A 22,805-nucleotide genomic window follows, 5' to 3' on the forward strand; every position below is an offset into this window, starting at 1 on the left:
GAACATTTTTTTCAGTGCTGCTGGAAATGTCGGTGAGGAGCTGGACCCTATCCTGGAGCCTCTGCTGCTGAGACAGACTTTTAACAGGTGGGGCCATTTATCCGCCTGGGAGACTCTACCATTGAATAGCTCCTGACTTTCGCTTCTACATCATACCAAGCTACGTAACCCACACTACCTGCCTCCTGAGACCTCCGTCAAGGTACTGTAGTGGGAAACTGCCTCAGGCATTTCTATTTTTCAGTGTCCCAGTACACTTTCGCTCACTTCACACAAGAAGCACATTTATTATGACATGGAAAACAACAGTGATTCTAATACTTAAATTACATACTGGAAGCATTGTGTATTGTATTCAATGGTAACATTAGAAACTTTTTTGTATTCATTCCATAAAGTTGCGACAAACAAAAGACCTGGTCCTCACAAAATGTGCTTGCGTGTTAGAGATTTAATGAAGTCCCGTCACTGCCCACCATTGTAACCTCCATCCACACCCCACCAGTCACACACAAACAAACGTAGCCAGACAGGCAGACATGAGCCTGCACACACCTCTAGTCAAGACGGCGTAATCCGAGTATTTCCTGACAGTAGCCACATGCCTGAGCTGTTTGCAGCTGGTGTCAGTGTTGTTGTAATGAGCCCTGTGCAATCCTCCATGCCTCCTCTATCCACCCCTTCCACACAGATGGAGTTGGTACCCTTCAGTCCCACCGTAGCTAAGGATATGTATCTTCCACAACAGAGCTGCTGCCAAAACAGAAGGGAGTAATAGAATACAGGGTCTCACAGAAACCAACACAGACATCTGCACTCCTCTGTATCTTAAAATATTATTTTCATCACAACTTATAGCAACAGTCACCTAGTTTGTTTGTTATCCCATAGATTAAATCCAAATGATAGAACTGACTTTCACAATACAGTTCATTATTGCTGAAGTGTAACTGCAATGCGGGGTACTGTATTTTCCGTTGGCAGTGTTGGTCATCGGTCAATCACCTTGGTCCAGACTGAAATATGTTAACAAGTATGTCATGGATTGTCAGAAAATTCATGAACATTCATGTGTCCCACTATATAAAATCTGCCATTTATGTCCCCCTCAGTGAAGTCATTATAACTTTGGTGACCCATTAACTTTAATGTAGCACCTTCATCAAGTCAAACTTACTTTATTATAATATACTTTGGTTCATTACCATATACATCCAATAATACAGACATTCCTCAGACATCTTCGCATGCTGAGCCACTAAACTAAGTTGGTTAACATGATAATCATGATCCCTACTAATCACTAGCTAACCTTAGCGTTAACGTCATTGTGAATATGTTACTTCAGCCTCACAGAGCTCAGTAGGAAGTTGTTCCTTACACTGAATAATTATTTTAGATCTTCCTTCCAAAAGACAACTTTTTTTCACTACAGAAAGAGGAGCCCTATTTTTCCTTGTTGGTTCCCAGCTAGTGCCTCATATCACTCGAATAGCAGCAGGTTTTTACCCCAGCAACACAGTGAATCATCGTTCTCTGATACCACCTCCCCAACGGAATACAGTCTCCAGAGAAAAAAAAAATCCAAGTAAGGAGCATTAAAGGAAATTGCATTACAGAGAAGCAAGGGGTTGGAAAGCATTACTGAAGATCACATTTCAAGCATCTATTTGCAGGGGCCCCGCTCTTTATGGCCAGCTATTAGATAGATTCAACTCATTTTTCACAACTGGCTCAGTCCTTCTTTTTCCCCCTTTTTTTGCCTACACACTATGATGCTTCCATTTTTCCCATTAAGCCCTATTTGAAATGCAATACTTGCAAATACAAGTGGGCAAGTATCTAGTATACCAGCCCTTAAGGAGCTCGAGGGACGAAGGGAAGCGAAGAAGGAGGGTGTAGTGTGAAAAGGACAATGGGAGATTTATGTGGGCTCTGAGTTTTTACCACCAGCTGAGTAGGTCCGCAGCATCAATAGAAATGAATTAGGCCCCGGAGAAGTGCACTCGTTTTATTAGGCAGGGAGTAGATAGCAGATATAGGCTTTAACCTCCGGGTAATGCAGAGCAGGATGACTAAGGCTGTGGTAAAAACCACTTCTTCACTTTTAGCTGTAACACTTCACAGAAAAGAAAAAACAGTAAATGCATCCTACCTGTACCTTGCCAAGGGTAGAGTGGTTATTGGAATTGATTGGATAGGAGGTCTTGGGGGAACAGCTCTGGAGCCAAGATAATCAACGCCATACTGTAAAGTACCTCAGTTAAATGTCCGAGAGCAAGGGGGGCAAGACACCCCCATCACCTAACCTATACGCACACACTTATTTGTACATGTTTGTGCCTGTATTCTGTACTCTATGTATTACATCCTCTGTGCTGGCTGTAGGTGACCCTTCTGAACTTCATGATCACCCCAGAGGGCATCCAGGACCAGCTGCTGGGCATTGTGGGGCTCGGGAAAGGCCTGATCTGGAGGAAGAGAAACAGGCTCTCATCCTGCAGGGAGCAGAGAAACAAAAGTACAGTACACCACCAGACTCGAGCAGAATAATTTCAACTAATCAAATAAAATTTCTCCTTCCTCAAAGTGGAAACTGAAGACATGTTAAATCCTTCCTTTTTTGTCAGACAACTGAAGGAGATTGAGGACAAAATCTTAGAGGTGCTCTCCTCTTCTGAGGGCAACATCCTGGAGGACGAGACGGCCGTCAAAATCCTCTCCTGCTCCAAAGTGCTAGCCAATGAGATCACTGAGAAGCAGGCTGTGGCTGAGAAGACAGAGCAGAAGATTGATGAGACCCGCATGGGCTACACTCCCATCGCCGTGCATTCAGCCATCTTGTTCTTCTCCATTGCTGACTTGGCTAACATTGAGCCCATGTACCAGTACTCCTCACCTGGTTTATTAACCTCTTCATCAGCTCCATTGACAACTCAGACAAGAGCGACGACTTGCAGCAGAGGTAAGCAGGGCTGGCAAATGCACTAACCAAATATGATTGAAAAAACATTGTAAACTGTTAAAAACAAAAGGAATGTAAGACTAGTAATAGGGATGAGTGTGGGTGAGGTTGTGAACTTGTTGTGTTTCTGTTTGGTTTGGAACAAGATTATTAAAGTGTTAGCACATGTATCTTCTTCAGACTACAGATCCTGAGAGACCACTTTACCTACACACTATATGTCAATGTGTGTCGCTCGCTGTTTGAGAAGGATAAGCTGCTCTTTTCCTTCTGCCTCAGTGTCAATCTGCTCATGCACAACAAGCTGGTAGGAATATACAAAGGCTGCACACATGTACACGCAATCAGTGCTCTTTGTGATTGCTATAGATTTTCTGTATGTTGTTGTTGTTTCAATTTGCATAGTATTTTTATTCCAAGATAATCTCCCAGATGGTCAACCTTCAAATCACAAATTCAGGTTCAACAACTCCACTGTGTTAACACTTCAGTAGCTGCATGACGGTAATTCATGTCATAGGTGGATGAGGGCGAGTGGCGCTTCCTTCTGACGGGCGGTGTGGGCCTGGACAACCCCTATCAAATCCCTGCATCTGGCTCCCCAAAAAGTCTTGGGATGAGACTTGCCGCTTGGATGAGATGGCTCATTTCAAAGGTCTGCGTCAAGACATGGCTCGCCTCAGGAATGAGTGGAAGAAGGTCTACGACAGCCCAGTGAGTGTCATGAAGCTGACAGGCTGGTCTGGTGGGGCTCTGTCTGTGGGTGTTGTATATGTTTCTGTGATGCAAGGCAAATTTAGTCAATATGCACATTACTATGGCGGGCATGGCTGGTGTTCTGTTGAAGAAACTATAAATGTGTTGTGGTTAGCAGTTTAGACTGTGTCACATTTAGCACAACACAATGTTAAACCACAAAATAACAAATCACATTTACAGAGTCTTCTGCCTCTAAGACCACCAGCAGATTTAATTGTGAAGGTGCCACAGGAGCAAAGTCTATAGAGCAAATGGTAAAGATATTTAGGGTTTTTCCAGAGATTTTGTCAACAAACAGTGGATCTGGACACTAAGGCCTTAAACACACAGTCCTAGGCAGAACTGCTTGACACCAAACTTGAGCAATTATTTGCCTGTGAAGAGAGGGCAAACCTTGTATGAGTGCCGCTCTGGCTGTTCGGCTTGATTTACTTCAAAGTTCAAATAATTCAAAATGTAACCCTTTTTGCAGCCAATCTTTCAAAGTGTGCCCAATCAGATAATGTCGGACCAAGTAAGTTAAGTATAGAGCAAACATCTCTTTCCAAAAATACAATATTGCAGAATTTAAGTATACAGAGGTAAAGACATTGTTTGAGTGGAATGCAGTCAAACCTCAGCAAAACGGTGTTAGTGAGGTCGGACGAGAAATGGAGCAAGTGCAGGCCAGCTTCGCCCACGCTGCAGCTCAGCTGGGTAGCCAGTGGGATCCCTTAACACTCCCAACTAACTGCACTGTGGCTGAATTAGCAGCAGCCCCTCCATTCAGTGTACCGCTATATATGCTCAAATTTCACACACTGTTTCATACTATTCTTTTTCTGTTAGATAATGTTAATAAATACACACCGTATATTAACAATAACATGCCTACTACATACTGTTTAAATCAGTTGTTACTCTATCTTGTAAGTATTCACTGATTCAGTGATCCAGATTTAACGGTTTAACTTATAACTTATGTCAAATAACTGAGTTTTATTAGTTTAAATGTAGTAAAAGGGGAGAGGGAAGAAAGAAAGTGGGAGGTAAGTAATTTGCCTGTCAGGTGTAGATGATGCACACATGCTCCCTCCCCCGTCTTTGAATTGTAAAGACTCTAAAATTGAAGTTTTATCTAATTAAATCTTTTTTGTTCCTGTTGTGCTAGTCACATCCATGCAATCTAGACACAAGAACAGCTGTTTAATCAACGTGTGGTGCCCACAAACATGTGTGCGGCACACATGCTTGTCTCTTTGCTGTCACACACATACACACACACACCATCTTTGATTTATAATCAACAGAATCAGCCACAACACTTCTATCTAATTAAATCTAGTTTGTTCCGTTGTGGAATTCACATTTATTCAATCTCGACGCAAGAACAGCTGTTCAATCAAGCGCACAAGCACTCAGGCTCACACGCACTAACACACCCCTGTACACAAAGAGGAGCCCCAGGAGACCCTAAATAGGTGAATCCGTCTCAGAGCACCTGCCAACACACATAGCCAGAAGTATCTCCACAAACAGCCTGGGGAAAATAATTCCAAAAGTTCCCGCTACCATTGCTCACTTCCTCTGGAACACTTGTTCTACGAATGAATCAAACATATTGCTCTGACCCAGTACCCAGTGGCTTTTCTGTTCCCCCACATCTTTCCCTTCCGCTCTTCCACAGTCTTTGCTTTTTCATACATATTTATCTAGCTCCTGGTACGCATTACTGTCCTCCCTATTCACATTACAGATTACCCCTCTTTTTGCTTAATTACATTGCTTAATCTTGCAACAGCTCGATACAATGCAACCCCACCCCAGAACGTCCCTTGTCCTCTCCAAGGAAAGTTGACAAAAAGGCATTTAGCTGCATGTTTCTTGAAGGTGACCTGATGAATTTCCTCATTCTTAACGGCATTAAAAAATGTAATTTTGTCATCTGTGTTGCTTTTTCAGGTATTCCTCTGGTACCTATAAAAACCACACTTCATGACTTAGGCGTTTTTTATTTTGTTCAACCCGTTACTACAGGATCTTCTATCCAGTGTGGAATCTGAAGTTACTCCTAGATATATATGTGCTGTGTGAATTTAGTATGGGTTGTGTTGTGCACATCTGCAGAACCCCCATCAAACTCCCTTCCCTGATGAGTGGCAGGAGAGGCTAAGCCAGTTTCAGAGGATGCTGGTGATCCGCTGTCTCAGACCAGACAAGGTCAGTACTGAGTTGGAACAGTCGGCAAATTACGTCAGGTTAAAAGGACACAGAATACACATTCCATTTATGTGTCTCCCAGGTTATTCCCATGGTACAGGAATTTGTTTGCAACAGTTTGGGTCGTCCCTTCATCGAAGCGCCACCCTTCAACCTGAGTAAGGCCTTCGTTGATAGCCACTGTTGTGCCCCCTCATCTTCATCCTCTCCCCGGGCTCAGACCCCATGGCTGCACTGCTCAAGTTCGGAGATGAAAAGGTATGGAAACACCTGGGAAATTCAGCAGCTTTGAAGCCTGCTGTGTGTGCAAACTCAAAATGAAAGGAGAAATTGAATCCTCTAGGTTTCCCAGACTCCCACACAGGTGTTATACACACTGAAAAGTATTTTGTCTCCTTCCCGTTCAAACAGCAGCTACATAAGTGTGTGTGTGTGTGTGTGTGTGTATATATGCACTGCTGTTCTGATCCCTTAGGGCTTTACGGGTAACAAGCTGACCTCCCTGTCTCTGGGACAAGGCCAGGGTCCTATCGCTATGCATATGATTGAGACAGGCATTAAAGAGGGCACCTGGGTGGTTCTGCAGAACTGCCACTTAGCCACATCGTGGATGTCAACACTGGAGCGAGTCTGTGAGGTCAGAAGACGCACACACACACACACACACACTTTCTATACAACAGATGGGAACAGTGCAAACACATGTCTTCTAATACATTAATTTTTTTTTCTTTATGGCTGTGAGCAGGAGCTGAACCCAGACACTACTCACCCAGACTTCAGGCTCTGGCTGACTAGCTACCCGTCTCCCACTTTCCCCGTGGCGGTGCTTCAGAATGGAGTGAAGATGACCAATGAGGCTCCGAAGGGCCTTCGCGCCAATATTGCACGTTCCTTCTTAATGGACCCCATCTCTGACCCAGAGTTTTTTGCCAGCTGCAGCAAGCCGGTCAGTGTGTGCGTGCAATTCTCTGTGTGTATCCAGGTGCCTTGCTGTTGCATATCTATCATGCCTACATCAGTGGGTGTCCTAAGCTCCTTTGTGTCTTTTATCACCTCAGCTGTGCATTTCAGAGTGTGTTTGTTTGAGCTGTTGAAATACTAAACGACCACCACTATTGATCTAATTATTTTTCTAAGGCCGCACTTCCATTTATGCTTATCCACCTCTCAGGCTGTGTTCAAGAAACTGCTGTACGGCCTGTGTTTCTTCCACGCCCTGACCCAGGAGAGGAGGAAGTTTGGACCTTTAGGCTGGAACATTCCGTATGAGTTCAATGAGACCGACCTCCGGATCTCAGTACAGCAGCTGCACATGTTCCTGGAGCAGTACCAGGTAGTTGTTTTTAAAATGTCTTTCCTTTCATGGATGCTTTTTTATATTTCTTTCATGAATTATGATTTTCCTGTAACTCAGTTGACACTATCAAGTTTCCCCAAGTACTAAATTCCATGCAGTGAGGGATGCAGGCAGGTGTATACTACCACAGCATTGTTCTGTCATACATACAGACTATTGAGACTTTTAAAAAAGGACTATTGCACTATTTATCTGTATTTTACACTGATGTTTTTACCTTGCTTTTATGATCTTACCTGTAGCACTTTGAGGTTTTTCTTAAATGTAAAGTGCATTAGAATAAAATGTAGAATATATATATATATATAATATATATATATATATATATATATATATATATATATATATATATATATATATATACACTTTGCATACACATACATGAACGTACTATATATCTTTGGCACAAAATAATACTCTGACTGTCACTTGCAGATGCACACTATTCAGCATCTAAGGCCATAATAGAAATTCTGGCTTTTAGAAGTGCGTTCCTCTTCTCTCAAGTATCTGCTTTCATCAGCCATATTCAAAAACCCTCTTGACATTTTTCTACAAACCGATAGCACTCCAGCATTCCACCATTTCCAGTTCTCAATAAACTACTGAGGGTGTCTTTTGGACAGAGTGACATTTTCATCATGTTACCAAGTGTCGCCCACTGAATTTGTAAGTGAATTCCTCCTCCAGAAAATGCCACAATGGCCACAACCCCACCCTTTCACCTCCTATTACGTCAGTTTCCATTGCAAGTCAAGGTCGTAAAGTGAATTTCAGCCAGGTTTTGAAGAACATACACACAACACAACTAAGATTGCACACACATTTGACAACCTGCATTTCTCAATGCTCACCTGCTCTTAAAACATTCAACCATAATACATGGTTATTCTTAGGTTCCAGTTTAAAATGCACCCTTTGTTTGCTGCAGGAAGTGCCGTTTGATGCCCTCCGCTACATGACTGGTGAGTGTAACTATGGAGGCCGCGTGACAGATGACTGGGACAGACGGACCCTGCGCACAATCCTCTCTATTTTCTACACCTCAAAGCTCATCGAGGACCGGGACTACAAGTTTGATCCCAGCGGGCTCTACTATGCACCAGATGAAGGAGATGTAAGAAACAGAAAATCCCACAAAAGTGCTATAAATCATTGCAATCACCAGGTTTAGCATCAAGAAGGATTTTTTTTAGCTTAGATTTGGCTGTAAACACAAAGGATGCATAGAAGATTTAAAGAGATTACAAAATTCCACATGTTATTACCAGGGGAAATTAGTACAGTATTTTGGCATAGAGTTGGGCAAAGTCTGTTTTTAGATACAAAGCAGGGGGCTGTTTTTTACTTTATCATCTAAGATATGCAGGTACTTATTCTACACTCACCTAAATATTCACATACTCTGTTTTCATTGTATTCAACATAGTCTGACCTTTTTAAAATATAGTACACTGCAGCCTTGAATATGTTATGCAGCATCTTATTTAAATCTTATTATCAAAAGTCTTTTATTTATATATCTTCCAACAATGTGGCATTCCTTTAGTTAGGACAGCAAAACTGAAATAGTTCCTTGGCTTGTACCCATCAGTTACCAGGAGGTGCTGGAAGTATCTTTGCCTTAAAAACTCAAGAAAAGTTAAACTCACTTTAATGTGTTTGTTTTTAAACTAAGCATATTAGAGGACTCACAGTTGCTTAGCACTGTTGTTGAGCTACCTTTAAAAAGTCATTAGGAGACAAAATGTGTGTAACAAGGCACAGCAGGCAGCCACCATCAGTGAGGGTTGATATATTTGTTAACACAAGTGCAATCTATGGTGCGCTCAATTTTATTTGGCATTTTGTTCTCCAGTGCTGCGCCCCCCCTCCAACCACATCTTTTATTCATGAAGTCACATTTACATAGTCATTATAATAAATGTCAGCAATCTAAGGAGCTGACTTGTTTTTCAATGCGTGTTATTACTCGAGATGTTTCCTGATGTTGCGTTAAAAATTGTCCTCTTACTTCACTCCTCTCCTCTCCCTCTGTTTTCTGCATCTCTGTTGCAGTACAATAGCTACATAGAATATACCAAGTCGCTGCCTCTCAACCCGTCGCCGGAGATTTTTGGCATGAACGCCAACGCAGATATCACCAAGGATCAGGCTGAAACACAACTGCTGTTTGACAGCATCTTGCTTACACAGGTAAACCCACATGGACCGGTGAAACACCAGCTATCGTATTGATTAGCTGTCAGTCAGGAACTAATTAACACGCATGTACAAGTGCTTAAACACACACACATTGAAAAAATATCAAACTGTTTACATTCATCTTTGGATGCTCAAACCTCATCATGTCAAGTATTTCCTTTGAGCCATTGTAACTAAGATTTCCTAAATATTAATGTCATTATAATACTGAAGACAGAGGGCAATGTGATCCTGAATTCGTTATCATACCATTAAATGAACATGGGTTTTTTTGACTATAAAATTGGGCAAGAAATATCAGACACGAAATAGCTCTGTGGCCTGGCATGGGTACAGGTGAAGTTCGCTGATTTTCAGTGCCAGCAGCCCTGGGTCGCTTCCCAAACCAATCCGCCCCCTTTTGGCCAACATCCCAGATGCTCAGTTGGAAAACCACTACTCAGCCAGTGCATCACATGCACATACACACAAAACAACTGAAGTACACAAATTAAAACACATGCATCGAGACACTGAAATACTGTCTCACAACATCAATATGCTTCTCCCCGAGTTTCTACCAACTTATCCATGTCAGCATTAAATATTTATTGCCATCCATTAAAATGTGCTATGCAACATTAATTAAAGAGAAAAAATATAAATAAATATTTTAGTTGTTTGTTGAGAGACTTCTCAAAGAACAGAAAAAAATCCCTCTTATTAGGTTGTCGTCCTTTGGCACTGCAAAGGCACAGTGTGACTCACAGTGGCTTTGGCGGAGCTGTGTGATCCCACATCATTATATCTCTGCTCTGTAGAGTAGGTTCACTTGTTCAGAATTATATCTTACCACTTCCCAGCTCCAGTCAATGTTGGCTACAAATCAAATATAAGAGATTTCACATCAAGACCTACACGAAGACAAAAAGTATGGCTTCTCCTGCAAAGTGGAAAGGGATATTTATTTATCTGCGTATCCATTTATTTATTTTAGGATACAGAGCAGTGCCTCTCACTTAGCAAATACATCTCACTGTGCCAAAACTTATTTAAATTCCTGTGGGAATTAAACTTAATACTGCAAGTAAACTAAATATAGAACCAGAGTGTCATATGTGCACGCTTTAACATACTCTGCATGCATCCTATACATTTTTATTGTCTGATTTAAGCTACCAATATACAGAACACATACTGTATGCTGTCATAAACACCAAACGCTTATTTAGACAGGTACAGACCTGGCTCACTACAAACAAATAGTTGACAGCAAACAAAGTTATTTTAACAGGCATTGCCGCTTCAAGTTAAAATTAGAGATCAATGGAGTCTGACATTTATTCATATAAACTCCTTTCAACAAGATTAATAATGGCTTCAGTCATGTGTGGACTTTATTAGCATCTAATACGCTCTCATCAGTCTCAATGACCGATAAACAGGGAGCCGCTTCAAATGGAATGAAACAGCTATTTGTCATTCCCGTACTGTAACACCAATGCTATTAGCCAATGATTATCCATTACCGCTGGGCTAGTTACTGAGCATCAAATAGGTAAATGGTGCAAGTTGGACTGAGAGGAAAGTGGAAGGATCACAAATTAGAGTGAATGATTATCAGCATGAATGATTATTATAATTGTTGATAAGGTTGTGTCATTTTTCTGTATGAGACAAATTGGGGGAAATGATGTGAAGCCTTCCATCTTATCTGTGTGCGTGTGTGTGTGTGTGTGTGTGTGTGTGTGTGTGTGTGTGTTTGTTCGTAGAGGGATTCAAGGGAATTTATGCTTAGGATCTCATCATCTGAGGTGTTACAGTGGTAGCTGTAGGTTAGCCTGAGAAATATCTAGGGTAGTAAAAATAAAGAGGTAAATCATATGACTGTGATATTGTTTTTCATTTTGTGCCCTTTTAGAAGCATGAATCTAAATCAATCTGGCACAAAGATGATGAAATATAAGCAAAGTCAAATCAGAAGTCAGAACCTCTTAAAATCAGGGCCTTTTCAGGATCAAAATAGCACCAATGCAAAATACTCCTAAAAAGGGAATACATAATTTGACAAGTCAAAGACGGCAAAAGATCATTTTCCCAGAAAATGATGAACTGTCAAAGCTATCCGAGCCACAAGTCCTGCCTCCCCTTCTCATCCGTCCTCTGTCGCTGTGTGTGTCTCTGATCAGTCCCGCTCTTCGGGCGGAGATGCCAAATCCTCCGATGACATGGTCTTTGATGTGGCAGCTGACATCCTGAGCAAGCTGCCTGGAGACTTTGACTTGGAGGCAGTGATGAGGCGCTTTCCCACCAGCTACAATCAGAGCATGAACACAGTGCTGGTGCAGGAGATGGGCCGCTTCAACAACCTGCTCTGCACCATCCGACGCTCCTGTGTCAACATTCAGAAGGCCATAAAGGTACGCAGGAGGAGCTGGTAGAGATGGGATTAGGTGTAAAAGAAAAGTTCATGTTAGCAGTAAGGACTAGATGTTGTTTGGTTTTGAACTCAGTCCTGATCCCATTCACAGGGATTGTTATTATGGATAATTATTGCACAGTATATGGCCAAATGCATTGTAATTACTCCAAATTTGTTTGTTTTAGATAAACAGCGAGGCCAAATGATGAATCATCATTGATTTTACATTTGTGTGCAGTGAGAGCAATATTTCACTAGAGGAGGCACACCTCTGCTGAATGATTACAGGGGGAATGCGGGTAATACATCTTCAGAAATCAGATGCTGTATGCATTCAGTACAACACTCCAAATGCACTAATCTAACACCATAATTGTCTTTTTTCAACACTTGGGTTGTAAATGTGAAAGTTTAGGGGCAATTTGTGCATATTAACTATGAATCTATATGTACAGTATGTTTCTGTATTTTGTGTCTTACCTGCAATTAGTTAGATTATGCACTCGGGAAAGGTATAAAGCAATGAGCTGTAGAGAAAATGAAATGTTGACCTTGAATGAATGACAGGAGTACAGCAGCCATGTAAATCTCTAAATCAGTAACTAGTGCTCTTGACCTTCTCTTGGTGCTCTATTCCTCTGTAGCATAGAAAAGGACTGTGCTCACACCCTTAAATACAGTATCTCCAGTTCTGGGATGCCGTTGTGTATTCATACCACTTAGATTTGCCTAGACTGTACAGTGTAATCTACAGCCATGCTAGCGGCTCTTTGAGACTGTAATTCGGCACAGCGGTGCTTTGAGCTAAATGTCAACATGCTCCCGTTAGCATGCTGATTATTAACAGGTAAAATGTTTGCCATGTTCAAAATCTTAGTTTAGCATGTTAGCAAGTAATTGGTTTGACACTCGAGTTGTGGTTTTGCTGTAATCGGATCCATTAAAAAAAACAAGAAGGAGGGTGCTGCAGTAGTTGGCAGTAACCCCAACTGCTGCATGTGATGTGCTAAAACCCTTGACAGTTAAGATCCAAAATACAGCTATGATAAAGCCTTTGTACAATTTCATAAAAACCCAAGCCTGCACTTGAAGAAGTGAATGCATCTACTGAGGCAGGTCAAAACATCCTCAGTGAAAGAAATTAACTGACTTTGAATTTCCAAAAGTTTGGAGATTTCACACGTCAGGACATAGCCTGTAATTACACTGCATTAGACTAGTCAGGCTGTAATTATTTAGTTCATAGAATTATTTAGTTCAGTGTTGCGAACTAAAGAACATCATCTGAATATATGTGCTTGAATATGTTGTGCCTTGCACTTCTAATTACACCACATTCACAAAAAAAACGTGCTTGAACACACACGTGTGTCTTTATACCGTTTAATAAACAAACTTTATACACATTTCCGCTTCTTCTGAGATGCACCAGTCTCAAGGGGTTGAATTGGAGAGAGCAAAAAGGGTCAGGAAGGGGAATGAGCACATCGTCTTTCAGACTGGGATCAAAGGCCCCCCTGCTGAGCGGCAAGAGTTCCCATTATGTGGCTGTCTGTCACCTATCTCCTAAGAGACATTTTTGAGTGACTAGCTTGAATTTCTCTCACATTTGATTCAGCGTTAGAACAGGGCTCAAACCACCTCCCATTTTTCAAGTAGAGAAGATGTTAATCAGTTAGTTTGTGCGTTCATGTGCAGGGGCTGGAGGTGATGTCTGCGGAGCTGGAGGAGGTGGTCAGCAGCATCTTGAAGGGCCGTATCCCAGGCATGTGGATGAAGAAGTCCTACCCCAGCCTCAAACCGCTGGGAAGCTACGTCAATGACTTCCTGGAGCGACTCAGGTTCTTACAGGTACTGAAACCTGCCGTGAAAATTCACAACAAGATGCTGAAAAATGAAAGAAGTATGTTGGAGAAATAAGGCAGGGTACAAATAAAAATGAAAGAAACAGAAATGAGACGGAAAATAATCCGTAATCTCATAATCACTCTTATAGCAGAGCCAGATTAGTGCAGACATATCACCACGGTCACTCCTCCACTGAAAGGCAAATACCTAACAGTCAGCATACACATGGAAAACACTTCTTAAAGGTTCAGTGTGTAAGATTTAGTGGCATCTAGTGACTTATGAACCATGGTTACATAATGGTTTATTATGTAAGGTCTTTACACACCACTGAAAACATAGTTATGGATCTTATATTGCATTTCTGTCGATAGATCCTCAGAAATATTACACACTGAACCGCACAAACAGATTTATTCTTTGTTTAGGATAAGGATACTTCACCAACGTTGAGCTACTTAACACAGATACAGAGATTAAAATAAAAACTAACATTAAATGTCTTAGCAAGGTGTTGGGCCACCACAAGCCTCCAGAAGTACCATAGTGCTCCTTGTCATAGACTGAACCATGTTTCAGTGGTGAGGAGCTTGTATCACATGAAAATGTTGCATCAGTGCAAGCTGTGCCCTCTACAGTGAACTGAACCTTGTCATGGAAATTGTATATTACTGGTGAGGGACTGAGCAAATAATTGAGTTACGACAAACAGTTGTCTTTGAAGAATTTATTAATAAAAGAGAAGAAACAGAGAAGTACTATAACACATATACAGCTGGTCCAGCGACCTGCCGCCTAGGGCAGCTTCGGGCATCTGGCCCCGAGCAAAGGGATGCATAATCATTTACACAGTCTAGGTTTCTATGTTTTGGGGAACAGAGATCCTCTCCTCTCCTTGAATGCACATTCGAGGAGAGGAGAGGATAGTAATAATAGTAATAGTAATAATGATAGCAATAATAAAAGCATGCAAAGATTAAAAGTAAAAGGAAACAATTTTCTGCCATAACAAACCTCTGCCTTAAGCTGTGTCACACTTGAGTTATACAAGACACAAAGGAGGTGGGTGGATCTAGTTATGTTTCTCACTCATGGGCAGAGTTAGTACGGGAAACACATGCAGACACATGACTTACGTTCATCCAACAGTCAGTTCTCATGTTTCCCTTTCTAGTTCCACTGGAGAAAGACTTTGTTCCTCCTGTTCATCCTTAATCAGTGGAGGGAAAAGAATGTACAGTGTGTGTGTGTGTGTGTGTGTGTGTGTGTGTGTGTCCACCATGACTCCCCACAGGGTGAACTGGAAAGTCAGGTGTTGCTTATCTGAGACAGCTCGCTTTCTTAACAGAATGCCTTGACATTTTAGAAAACATGATTATTTGCTGTTGAGAAGAAAAACACCAGTTTCATCTCAGTGTGTTCGCCGGGCTGATTTTCCCACGACATTTCAGCCTAGCTTACAGGAACACAAAGATGTATCTTACACAGTTCCAGTTACAGGTGAAAGGTCCAGCTTTTGGTAGATAATAAATAGTTCCAATGGGTTAACTATGCATATTTAATATACACAAGCTATAGTGAGCCTTCTAGTTTTTTGTACTAAGCTCAGCAAACGTGTTCGGGCATTTTCTACTGAGCGCGCAGCGAAAAAACTGATGTTGTTGTTCTCATCCCACACAGGAAACAAGCATATTTTCATTCACTATGAATAAACAGGCAATAGATAGATGGAACATACAAAAAAAAAAGGGAAGTTTATGACAACTGCATGCACGTTGCGGTTCCTCGCCGGTTTATTTCAAGTAGCCGGCTGTTTAAAAACCATAAAATATTCTTTGTGTGGTTCATCAACAGTGGTAAATTATCCAAAAGTCCCGCGAGGGATTTATTTGGATTTATTCATGCATTTTAAAACCATTTATTGAAAGTTTTAGTCTTTTTACAGCATTAAAGGTTGAAATGTGTATTGTAACAGGCTGTATATTAACTTAATGGGAGAAAACTGGTAGTTCTATGTAAAATCAGACGTTGAGCTCCCCCATATCGCCAAAATGGCGTGATCGTTGTTTCGCTGCAAAGCTTTGACTGTGAGATTGACAGTCAAATCAGGCTCCGCCCATCAAAGCATCAAGTCTTCCACTATTGGGGGTCAGCCCTATTAGGAACACAGCAAGTTTCCAATTTTGTCAAAACTCTACTTTTCTCTCTGGTGAACCAAAGTATAATTACAGTAAACTCAGAAATTTTACATAGAGCTTAATTACTTCCTCCAAACTTAAAAAATGACTCTATCTGGCATGGTTATTGGCAGGTTGGGTACTTTAATCCGCATGCTGTGTTGTGTGGATTAAAGTGCTAAATCCTAATGGACTGAAGTGATTAACTATCAGCATCTATGAATATAAAGCTCTCTGTTTGTCCTGTTTGTTTGCTGAGGGTCCTGGGCTGCGCAGCTTTTCTCATAAAAGGCTTGCCTTTTCGGCTGCCAAGAGGGTGATTTAGTTCAATTGTAAGGTTTGACAGCATATTTGGTTTTAGTCGTGCTAGTGGTATGGATCAGTGGATGGCAATACTCTCGAACTCTCGGTCCACCATTTTGGTCCAGGCTGAAATATCTCAACATCGGATGGAATTACATCTTTGTCAAGCTCTTTATGACCAAACACCTGCAAAACTAAAGACATCTGTACTTTGTATTCAGTGCCAGTTAGCAAATGTTTGCACGCTAACATGCTGTTGAAGTGTTGTTCAATTTTGCAATTTAAGTATGTTTTTCCTTTTTCATTGATTAAATACATCTATGAATGCAAAACTGTAAAAGAAAAGTGTGTTGTAACCTAAACCTAACCAAGAACCCCCAACCATCTCAACCCATCTGAAAGCCACTGGGTCCTCTGAGTTCTGGCTGGTTTTGCTTATAAATGTCTGCTGTGTTTTCAGGACTGGTGTGATCAGGGTACGCCTGCTGTATTCTGGATATCAGGATTCTTCTTCACCCAGGCTTTCCTCACAGGCAGCCAGCAGAACTATGCCAGGAAACACACCGTCCCTATTGACTTGCTCGGCTTCGACTTTGAGGTCCTGGATGACCACGAATATAAACACCCTCCAGAGGATGGTAGGATACTAACGGTGTTATGGGAGAAGATAGACTGAGTGTGTTTAGGGAGAAGAAGGTCGGTGGTTTAATAGTAGAAGGATGTTAGGATAGCTTTTGTTAGGATCAAATGGCTCATTCAGCAAATCATCTCCTCGTTTAATGAAGGTAGAAAAAGTACAGCAGGAAGATCACTTGAAGAGGGAAGGAGTCAGAAGGAGTTTCAAAAGTGTACAAGACATTTCAAAGCGGAAAGTGAAATAAGCAGTAGGTGGAAGAGAAGAAACAAACAGATGAAAACTGACATTAGGCTGCCTGAATATAAGAGAGTGTAACGTGTGAAAGTAAGTTAAAGCAAAGCCTCCTTGCCTCTCATCTGCATGCAGGCCTGCGTCAGCCCCTCGCTGTGCCTACAGACTGAGATTCTCAGTCAAAGTCTAGCAGAAAGCCTCACCCTCAATCAGTCCCCAGCTGGGGCCCCATCACACTAACACAGCCTACACTGCCGAGCTACAAATCCGACAGCGTGTGTGCATTGGAGTGCGTGATACTGACAGGATGCCAACAGTCAGTTATCTCTAAATCTCACCCTGTTTTCTCCCCACCCTGTTAGTAGGACAGCTCACATGCTTAATGACAACAGCACAGAGGTCAGTTCAGATTCATCAAGTTTTACAGATGCTAGAAGAGGCGACACGCAGAGTAGTCGCAGGGTCGAAGCTAAGCTAGCTCTCGTGTACCTCTGAATTGTCTCTGTTTGTGTGCGACACTCAGGTGTGTACGTTAGAGGGCTGTTTCTTGATGGCGCCCGCTGGGACAGAAAGACCAAACTTCTCGCTGAGTCCTACCCCAAAGTGCTGCATGACCCCATGCCTGTGGTGAGTAGCACACACACACACACATGCCGTTTTTCCATTACCGGTACCAGCTCAGCTCGACTCGGTTTGGCCGTCCTCCGTTTTCCATTGCAGATAGTAGCCGGTAATGTAGCTGGTCGTCATAGTGACACACTAAACTGCCGTGACGTACAGTGGGTACGGAAAGTATTCAGACCCCTTTAAATTTTTCACTCTTTGTTTCATTGCAGCCATTTTCCAAAAATCAAAAAAGTTCATTTTATTTCTCAGTAATGTACACTCAGCACCCCATCTTGAGAGAAAAAAACAGAAATGTAGAAATTTTTGCAAATTTATTAAAAAAGAAAAACTGAAATATCACATGGTCATAAGTATTCAGACCCTTTGCTCAGTATTTAGTAGAAGCACCCTTTTGATCTAATACAGCCATGAGTCGTTTTGGGAAAGATGCAACAAGTTTTTCACATCTGGATTTGGGTATCCTCTGCCATTCCTCCTTGCAGATCCTCTCCAGTTCTGTCAGGTTGGATAGTAAACGTTGGTGGACAGCCATTTTCAGGTCTCTCCAGAGATGCTCAATTGGGTTTAAGTCAGGGCTCTGGCTGGGCCATTCAAGAACAGCCACGGAGTTGTTGTGAAGCCACTCCTTCGTTATTTTAGCGGTGTGCTTAGGGTCATTGTCTTGTTGGAAGGTAAACCTTCGGCCCAGTCTGAGGTCCAGAGCACTCTGGAAAAGGTTTTCGTCCAGGATATCCCTGTACTTGGCCGCATTCATCTTTCCCTCGATTGCAACCAGTCGTCCTGTCCCTGCAGCTGAAAAACACCCCCACAGCATGACGCTGCCACCACCATGCTTCACTGTTGAGACTGTATTGGACAGGTGATGAGCAGTGCCTGGTTTTCTCCACACATACCGCTTAGAATTAAGGCCAAAACGTTCTATCTTGGTCTCATCAGACCAGAGGATCTTATTTATCACCATCTTGGAGTCCTTCAGGTGTTTTTAGCAAACTCCATGCGGGCTTTCATGTGTCTTGCACTGAGGAGAGGCTTCCGTCGGGCCACTCTGCCATAAAGCCCCGACTGGTGGATTGCTGCAGTGATGGTTGACTTACTACAACTTTCTCCCATCTCCCGACTGCATCTCTGGAGCTCAGCCACAGTGACCTTTGGGTTCTTCTTTACCTCTCTCACCAAGGCTCTTCTCCCCCGATAGCTCAGTTTGGCCGGACGGCCAGCTCTAGGAAGGGTTCTGGTCGTCCCAAACGTCTTCCATTTGAGGATTATGGAGGCCACTGTGCTCTTAGGAACCTTAAGTGCAGCAGAAATTTTTTTGTAACCTTGGCCAGATCTGTGCCTTGCCACAATTTTGTCTCTGAGCTCTTCAGGCAGTTCCTTTGACCTCATGATTCTCATTTGCTCTGACATGCACTGTGAGCTGTAAGGTCTTATATAGACAGGTGTGTGGCTTTCCTAATCAAGTCCAATCAGTATAATCAAACATAGCTGGACTCAAATGAAGGTGTAGAACCATCTTAAGGATGATCAGAAGAAATAGACAGCACCTGAGTTAAATATGAGTGTCACGGCAAAGGGTCTGAATACTTATGACCATGTGATATTTCAGTTTTTCTTTTTTAATAAATTTGCAAAAATTTCTACATTTCTGTTTTTTTCTGTCAAGATGGGGTGCTGAGTGTACATTACTGAGAAATAAAATGAACTTTTTTGATTTTTGGAAAATGGCTGCAATGAAACAAAGAGTGAAAAATTTAAAGGGGTCTGAATACTTTCCGTACCCACTGTAATTTTCAATGCGGCACACAAACAGCTGTCTCTTGATTTAAGTTAAAAAGTTTCAACATTCCTCAGAATGTAAAGACAGATAAGCGGTATGAAAACCTTCCAGCTGTGTTTTCCGTTGTTGCTGCAGCGGTCTGTGTGACGGCGGGAGCAGAGGGCTCTGTGAGCGGCCGGCCGGCCGGCTTGGCGCGCAGGCTTCCCGTCGCCACTTCCTCAACTCCGAAAACTTTGGAGCACATTTTTGTTCCGGCATATTCTAAATCTACACAGTTGATTTCTCACCTCAGAACTTCTCAGAAGTGGATTTAGTGATGAAATAAAGTATGAAAATTGTCAAATATAAAACTTCCTGTTGCTGACCTCTTGTCTGGCGCGCGCAATGATGACGCAGAGAATAGTGAATATTCTCTCTGACCAATCAGCAGTCTGCTGTGTTTTCACGTCACATTTTAGTATCGCCTCAGCTCACTTGGAACCTCGACAGAGGTGACACGAAAAAAAATTACCTGGAAGCAGCTACAGGTACAACTTTTTCACGAAGGCGAGTGGAAGCAAGTCGAGCCGGTACCCTGCTGTGGAAAAGGGGCTATACTGTACACAGATATTTAGATTAAGACACTTCATTCATTCAGTCTGACATCGTGTCAATGTTAGCCCTTTTATTTTTTCTTTTGCCAGTCCGCAGCGAGTGATGTCTCTATCCCACCGTCATTTTCAGTCAGAACAGAGGATGTGCTAGAACTGTAGCATTGGTTATGGGAAAAATGAATGGGACTTCAGATGGTGATTAAAAGGTGTGGGACCAGGCTACAAATACAGATCCAGGTGACGAAACAACCTCACCTCAATGTCCATTTAGTAGCTGTTCTGGAGCTTTCAGTCGTGTCACTTCTCTTCCACGTTGGCTTAAAGGTTCAGAGATTTTTTTGGGGGGGGGGGGTTAAAGTTGAAGGTTTTTTTATACTCAACTTTTAACCATACCTTTTATTAAGTCCTTAAAGTGCTTAAAAATGTATATGAATATTCCATGATAACTAGGCAAACTCCATCTGCCTGTGAAGATGTGATATCATCAAAGTGCCGGAGCAGCTACTAAATGGACCTGAATGTGAGGTTGTCAACTTCTGTTTTCAAGATTGAACTTTGAACCTTGACTGAACATGCAGTTCCTTCGAGGAACCAAGAATCCCCCATTTGAGTTACAAAATGATTTTGGCACTCCAACATCTCTTGAATGATGTATGATGATAACAGCCATGATGATACTTTTGTTTAGTTATTTACTGAAAGTTAAAATATGCAGAGATTTCTCTGTTGTTAGGGTGGGGAACTGTTAAGCCTTAGTGTGAGATCACTTGGCAGTGTATGCTGAAAAACACCGCAGGCCTCCAGGTTTTAAAAAATCCTTGTTGCATAACAATTCTCATATAAAGTTTGAGGGGAGGAGGTTTATTGATTCTGCTCCTGTGAATCCCTCTGGGTGTCCAAAGAGAGGAAATATCAAATTATGAATATGGGGCAGATTCTTTCGTTATTCAGCTTGTAAACCACGAGACGGCTGTTTTGTTTTTTTTTTAAACTGGAGATCAATATTGTGAGTCTCCGAGGAGAACGTGAACAATCAGCACCATACTGTAGCTGCAGCTGCACCCAGGAGGATGTTCACAGCTCCTTGTTCTCTGGACCTGATACGGAGCAGCAGCTTCAGCACTTTTTGTTGTTGTTACATTCTGCCTGCAGGAAGCCTAGCTCGTTTGCTCTCTCATCCTTTTATTAATTAACAGAGCTTGATATGGTATATGAAAGCAGACTGACAGAGTGATGGAAACAGAGTGCCGGTGGCAGAGAGAGAGGACTGATCAGGTTTTCCTTCTTCTTTAGACTCTTTTTCTCACTCTGTTCTCTCCTCTTCACAATGGATCCAGTGATTATGAATAATGCACAAGACTGACTTTTTAAATATTCAGACATTTCAGGGCAAGTTATTAACAGAATCAGTTTTTGACATGAGCAGAACTTAATTAAAATGTGTTTATTGGGGGGGGGGGGGGTCCACAACAGAGGCTGCTGTGGCTGGCTTTGAAATGCAAATATTCGCAGAGGCGCCCATTATGGAACCAGATGAATACTTTTCTGGCTGCAACTCAACAAACTGTTTTTGTTTTGTTTTTTAAAGATGTTGTGTTTTTTTTTTTAGTGGCCCAGTTTATCCCTTTTGCACAACCAAGACTTCTTAACAGCCCAAGGGGACTCTTCTTTGTTCATGCTATTGTTTTATAAGTTTATGTCCCCAAAGTTCTAATTTGTAAGTTAATTTTTAGATTAAAAAAAAATGGAGATCCAGTTTAGTTTCCACTGTGTTTCATGTTTAGCATTCTGTCCTGACCTTTGAACCTTCGATACAATCTGATCTTTTTCTTTTTTTAACAACCACGGCCATCATCATACATTTGTCACATAATCAGTCCATCATTTGCCAGTTTAATTATTCTACTAGTCAAATGTTGTGAATGGAAAACAACCCCTAAATGATAAAGTAGCTGATGGGGGTAAAGAAGGCAGCCACAGCTAAAATATTAAAGTCACATCATCTGACCCCGACGCTCCCCAGCTGCCCCCCTCTAACGCCTCTGCCTCCTCGCTCCCTGTCAGATGTGGCTGAAGCCCGTCAAACGGAAGGACATTCCCGAGAGGATGTGTTACTGTCGCCTGTCTACAAGACCAGCGAGCGGCGTGGCACCCTGTCCACCACCGGCCACTCCACCAATTATGTCATCGCCATGACGCTCAACTCCAACGTGCCGGCCGAACACTGGATCAGGCGAGGGGTAGCACTGCTCTGCCAGCTCAGCTCCTAGTCTCTGTTCATCTCACACACACGTGTAATTAAAAAGAAAAAGAAAACACGGTCTCTTTTTTTTTTTTTTAATACAGTACATAAAAATCTAACTGAATATAACAATGACACGTACGGCAGTATTGTTGTGAAACAATAGCACTGGTGTTGTGATGATTCGGTTGACTGTGGATAAATGAAGTACTACTGTGTGTGCATTGGTGTATAAGACAACGGTATTATTAGCGATAATTGATTTCACCATGTTGCACATTGTTTCAGACAAGCTTGATGGCTAACTGCCGAAATATTTTCAGACCACGCTGATAACCTACCATAATGCACAGAGCTATAACAGCTCTTCCAGCTGCCATGCTACTACAGTAACTCAGCTGCACCTTGTACATTTTTTATTCATATGCATCGTTCACTGAGCCTTCACGTTTATTTAAGAGTCAGCTTTGCTAAACCTGCT

General features: G+C 42.0%; 1 protein-coding gene across 1 annotated transcript; it reads left to right on the forward strand.

Moving 5' to 3' along the window:
* Positions 1–3,550: 3,550 nt before the first annotated feature.
* LOC119887707 (dynein heavy chain 7, axonemal-like) lies at positions 3,551–22,278 on the forward strand. The gene is made up of 13 exons (XM_038698346.1): positions 3,551–3,679; positions 5,831–5,923; positions 6,006–6,181; positions 6,399–6,560; positions 6,672–6,872; positions 7,098–7,259; positions 8,215–8,400; positions 9,342–9,479; positions 11,657–11,887; positions 13,588–13,740; positions 16,678–16,855; positions 17,609–17,712; positions 22,147–22,278. The coding sequence occupies exons 3-13, from the start codon at positions 6,149–6,151 to the stop codon at positions 22,276–22,278; spliced, it is 1,680 nt and encodes a 559-aa protein (XP_038554274.1). The 5' UTR covers positions 3,551–3,679; positions 5,831–5,923; positions 6,006–6,148.
* The last annotated feature ends 527 nt before the right edge of the window (positions 22,279–22,805 follow it).

This window comes from Micropterus salmoides, unplaced genomic scaffold (assembly GCF_014851395.1).
Source record: "Micropterus salmoides isolate LMB-PRFRI ecotype aquatic unplaced genomic scaffold, ASM1485139v1 Ms_hic_scaffold_4273, whole genome shotgun sequence".
NCBI lineage: Eukaryota > Metazoa > Chordata > Actinopteri > Centrarchiformes > Centrarchidae > Micropterus > Micropterus salmoides.

Coding starts and splice junctions, on each gene's coding strand:
- LOC119887707 (XM_038698346.1), top strand. CDS start 6,149: ATGGCTGCACTGCTCAAGTTCGGAGATGAAAAG. Junction 6,561..6,671: donor CACTGGAGCGAGTCTGTGAG/GTCAGAAGACGC, acceptor GGCTGTGAGCAG/GAGCTGAACCCAGACACTAC. Junction 16,856..17,608: donor TAAACACCCTCCAGAGGATG/GTAGGATACTAA, acceptor TGCGACACTCAG/GTGTGTACGTTAGAGGGCTG.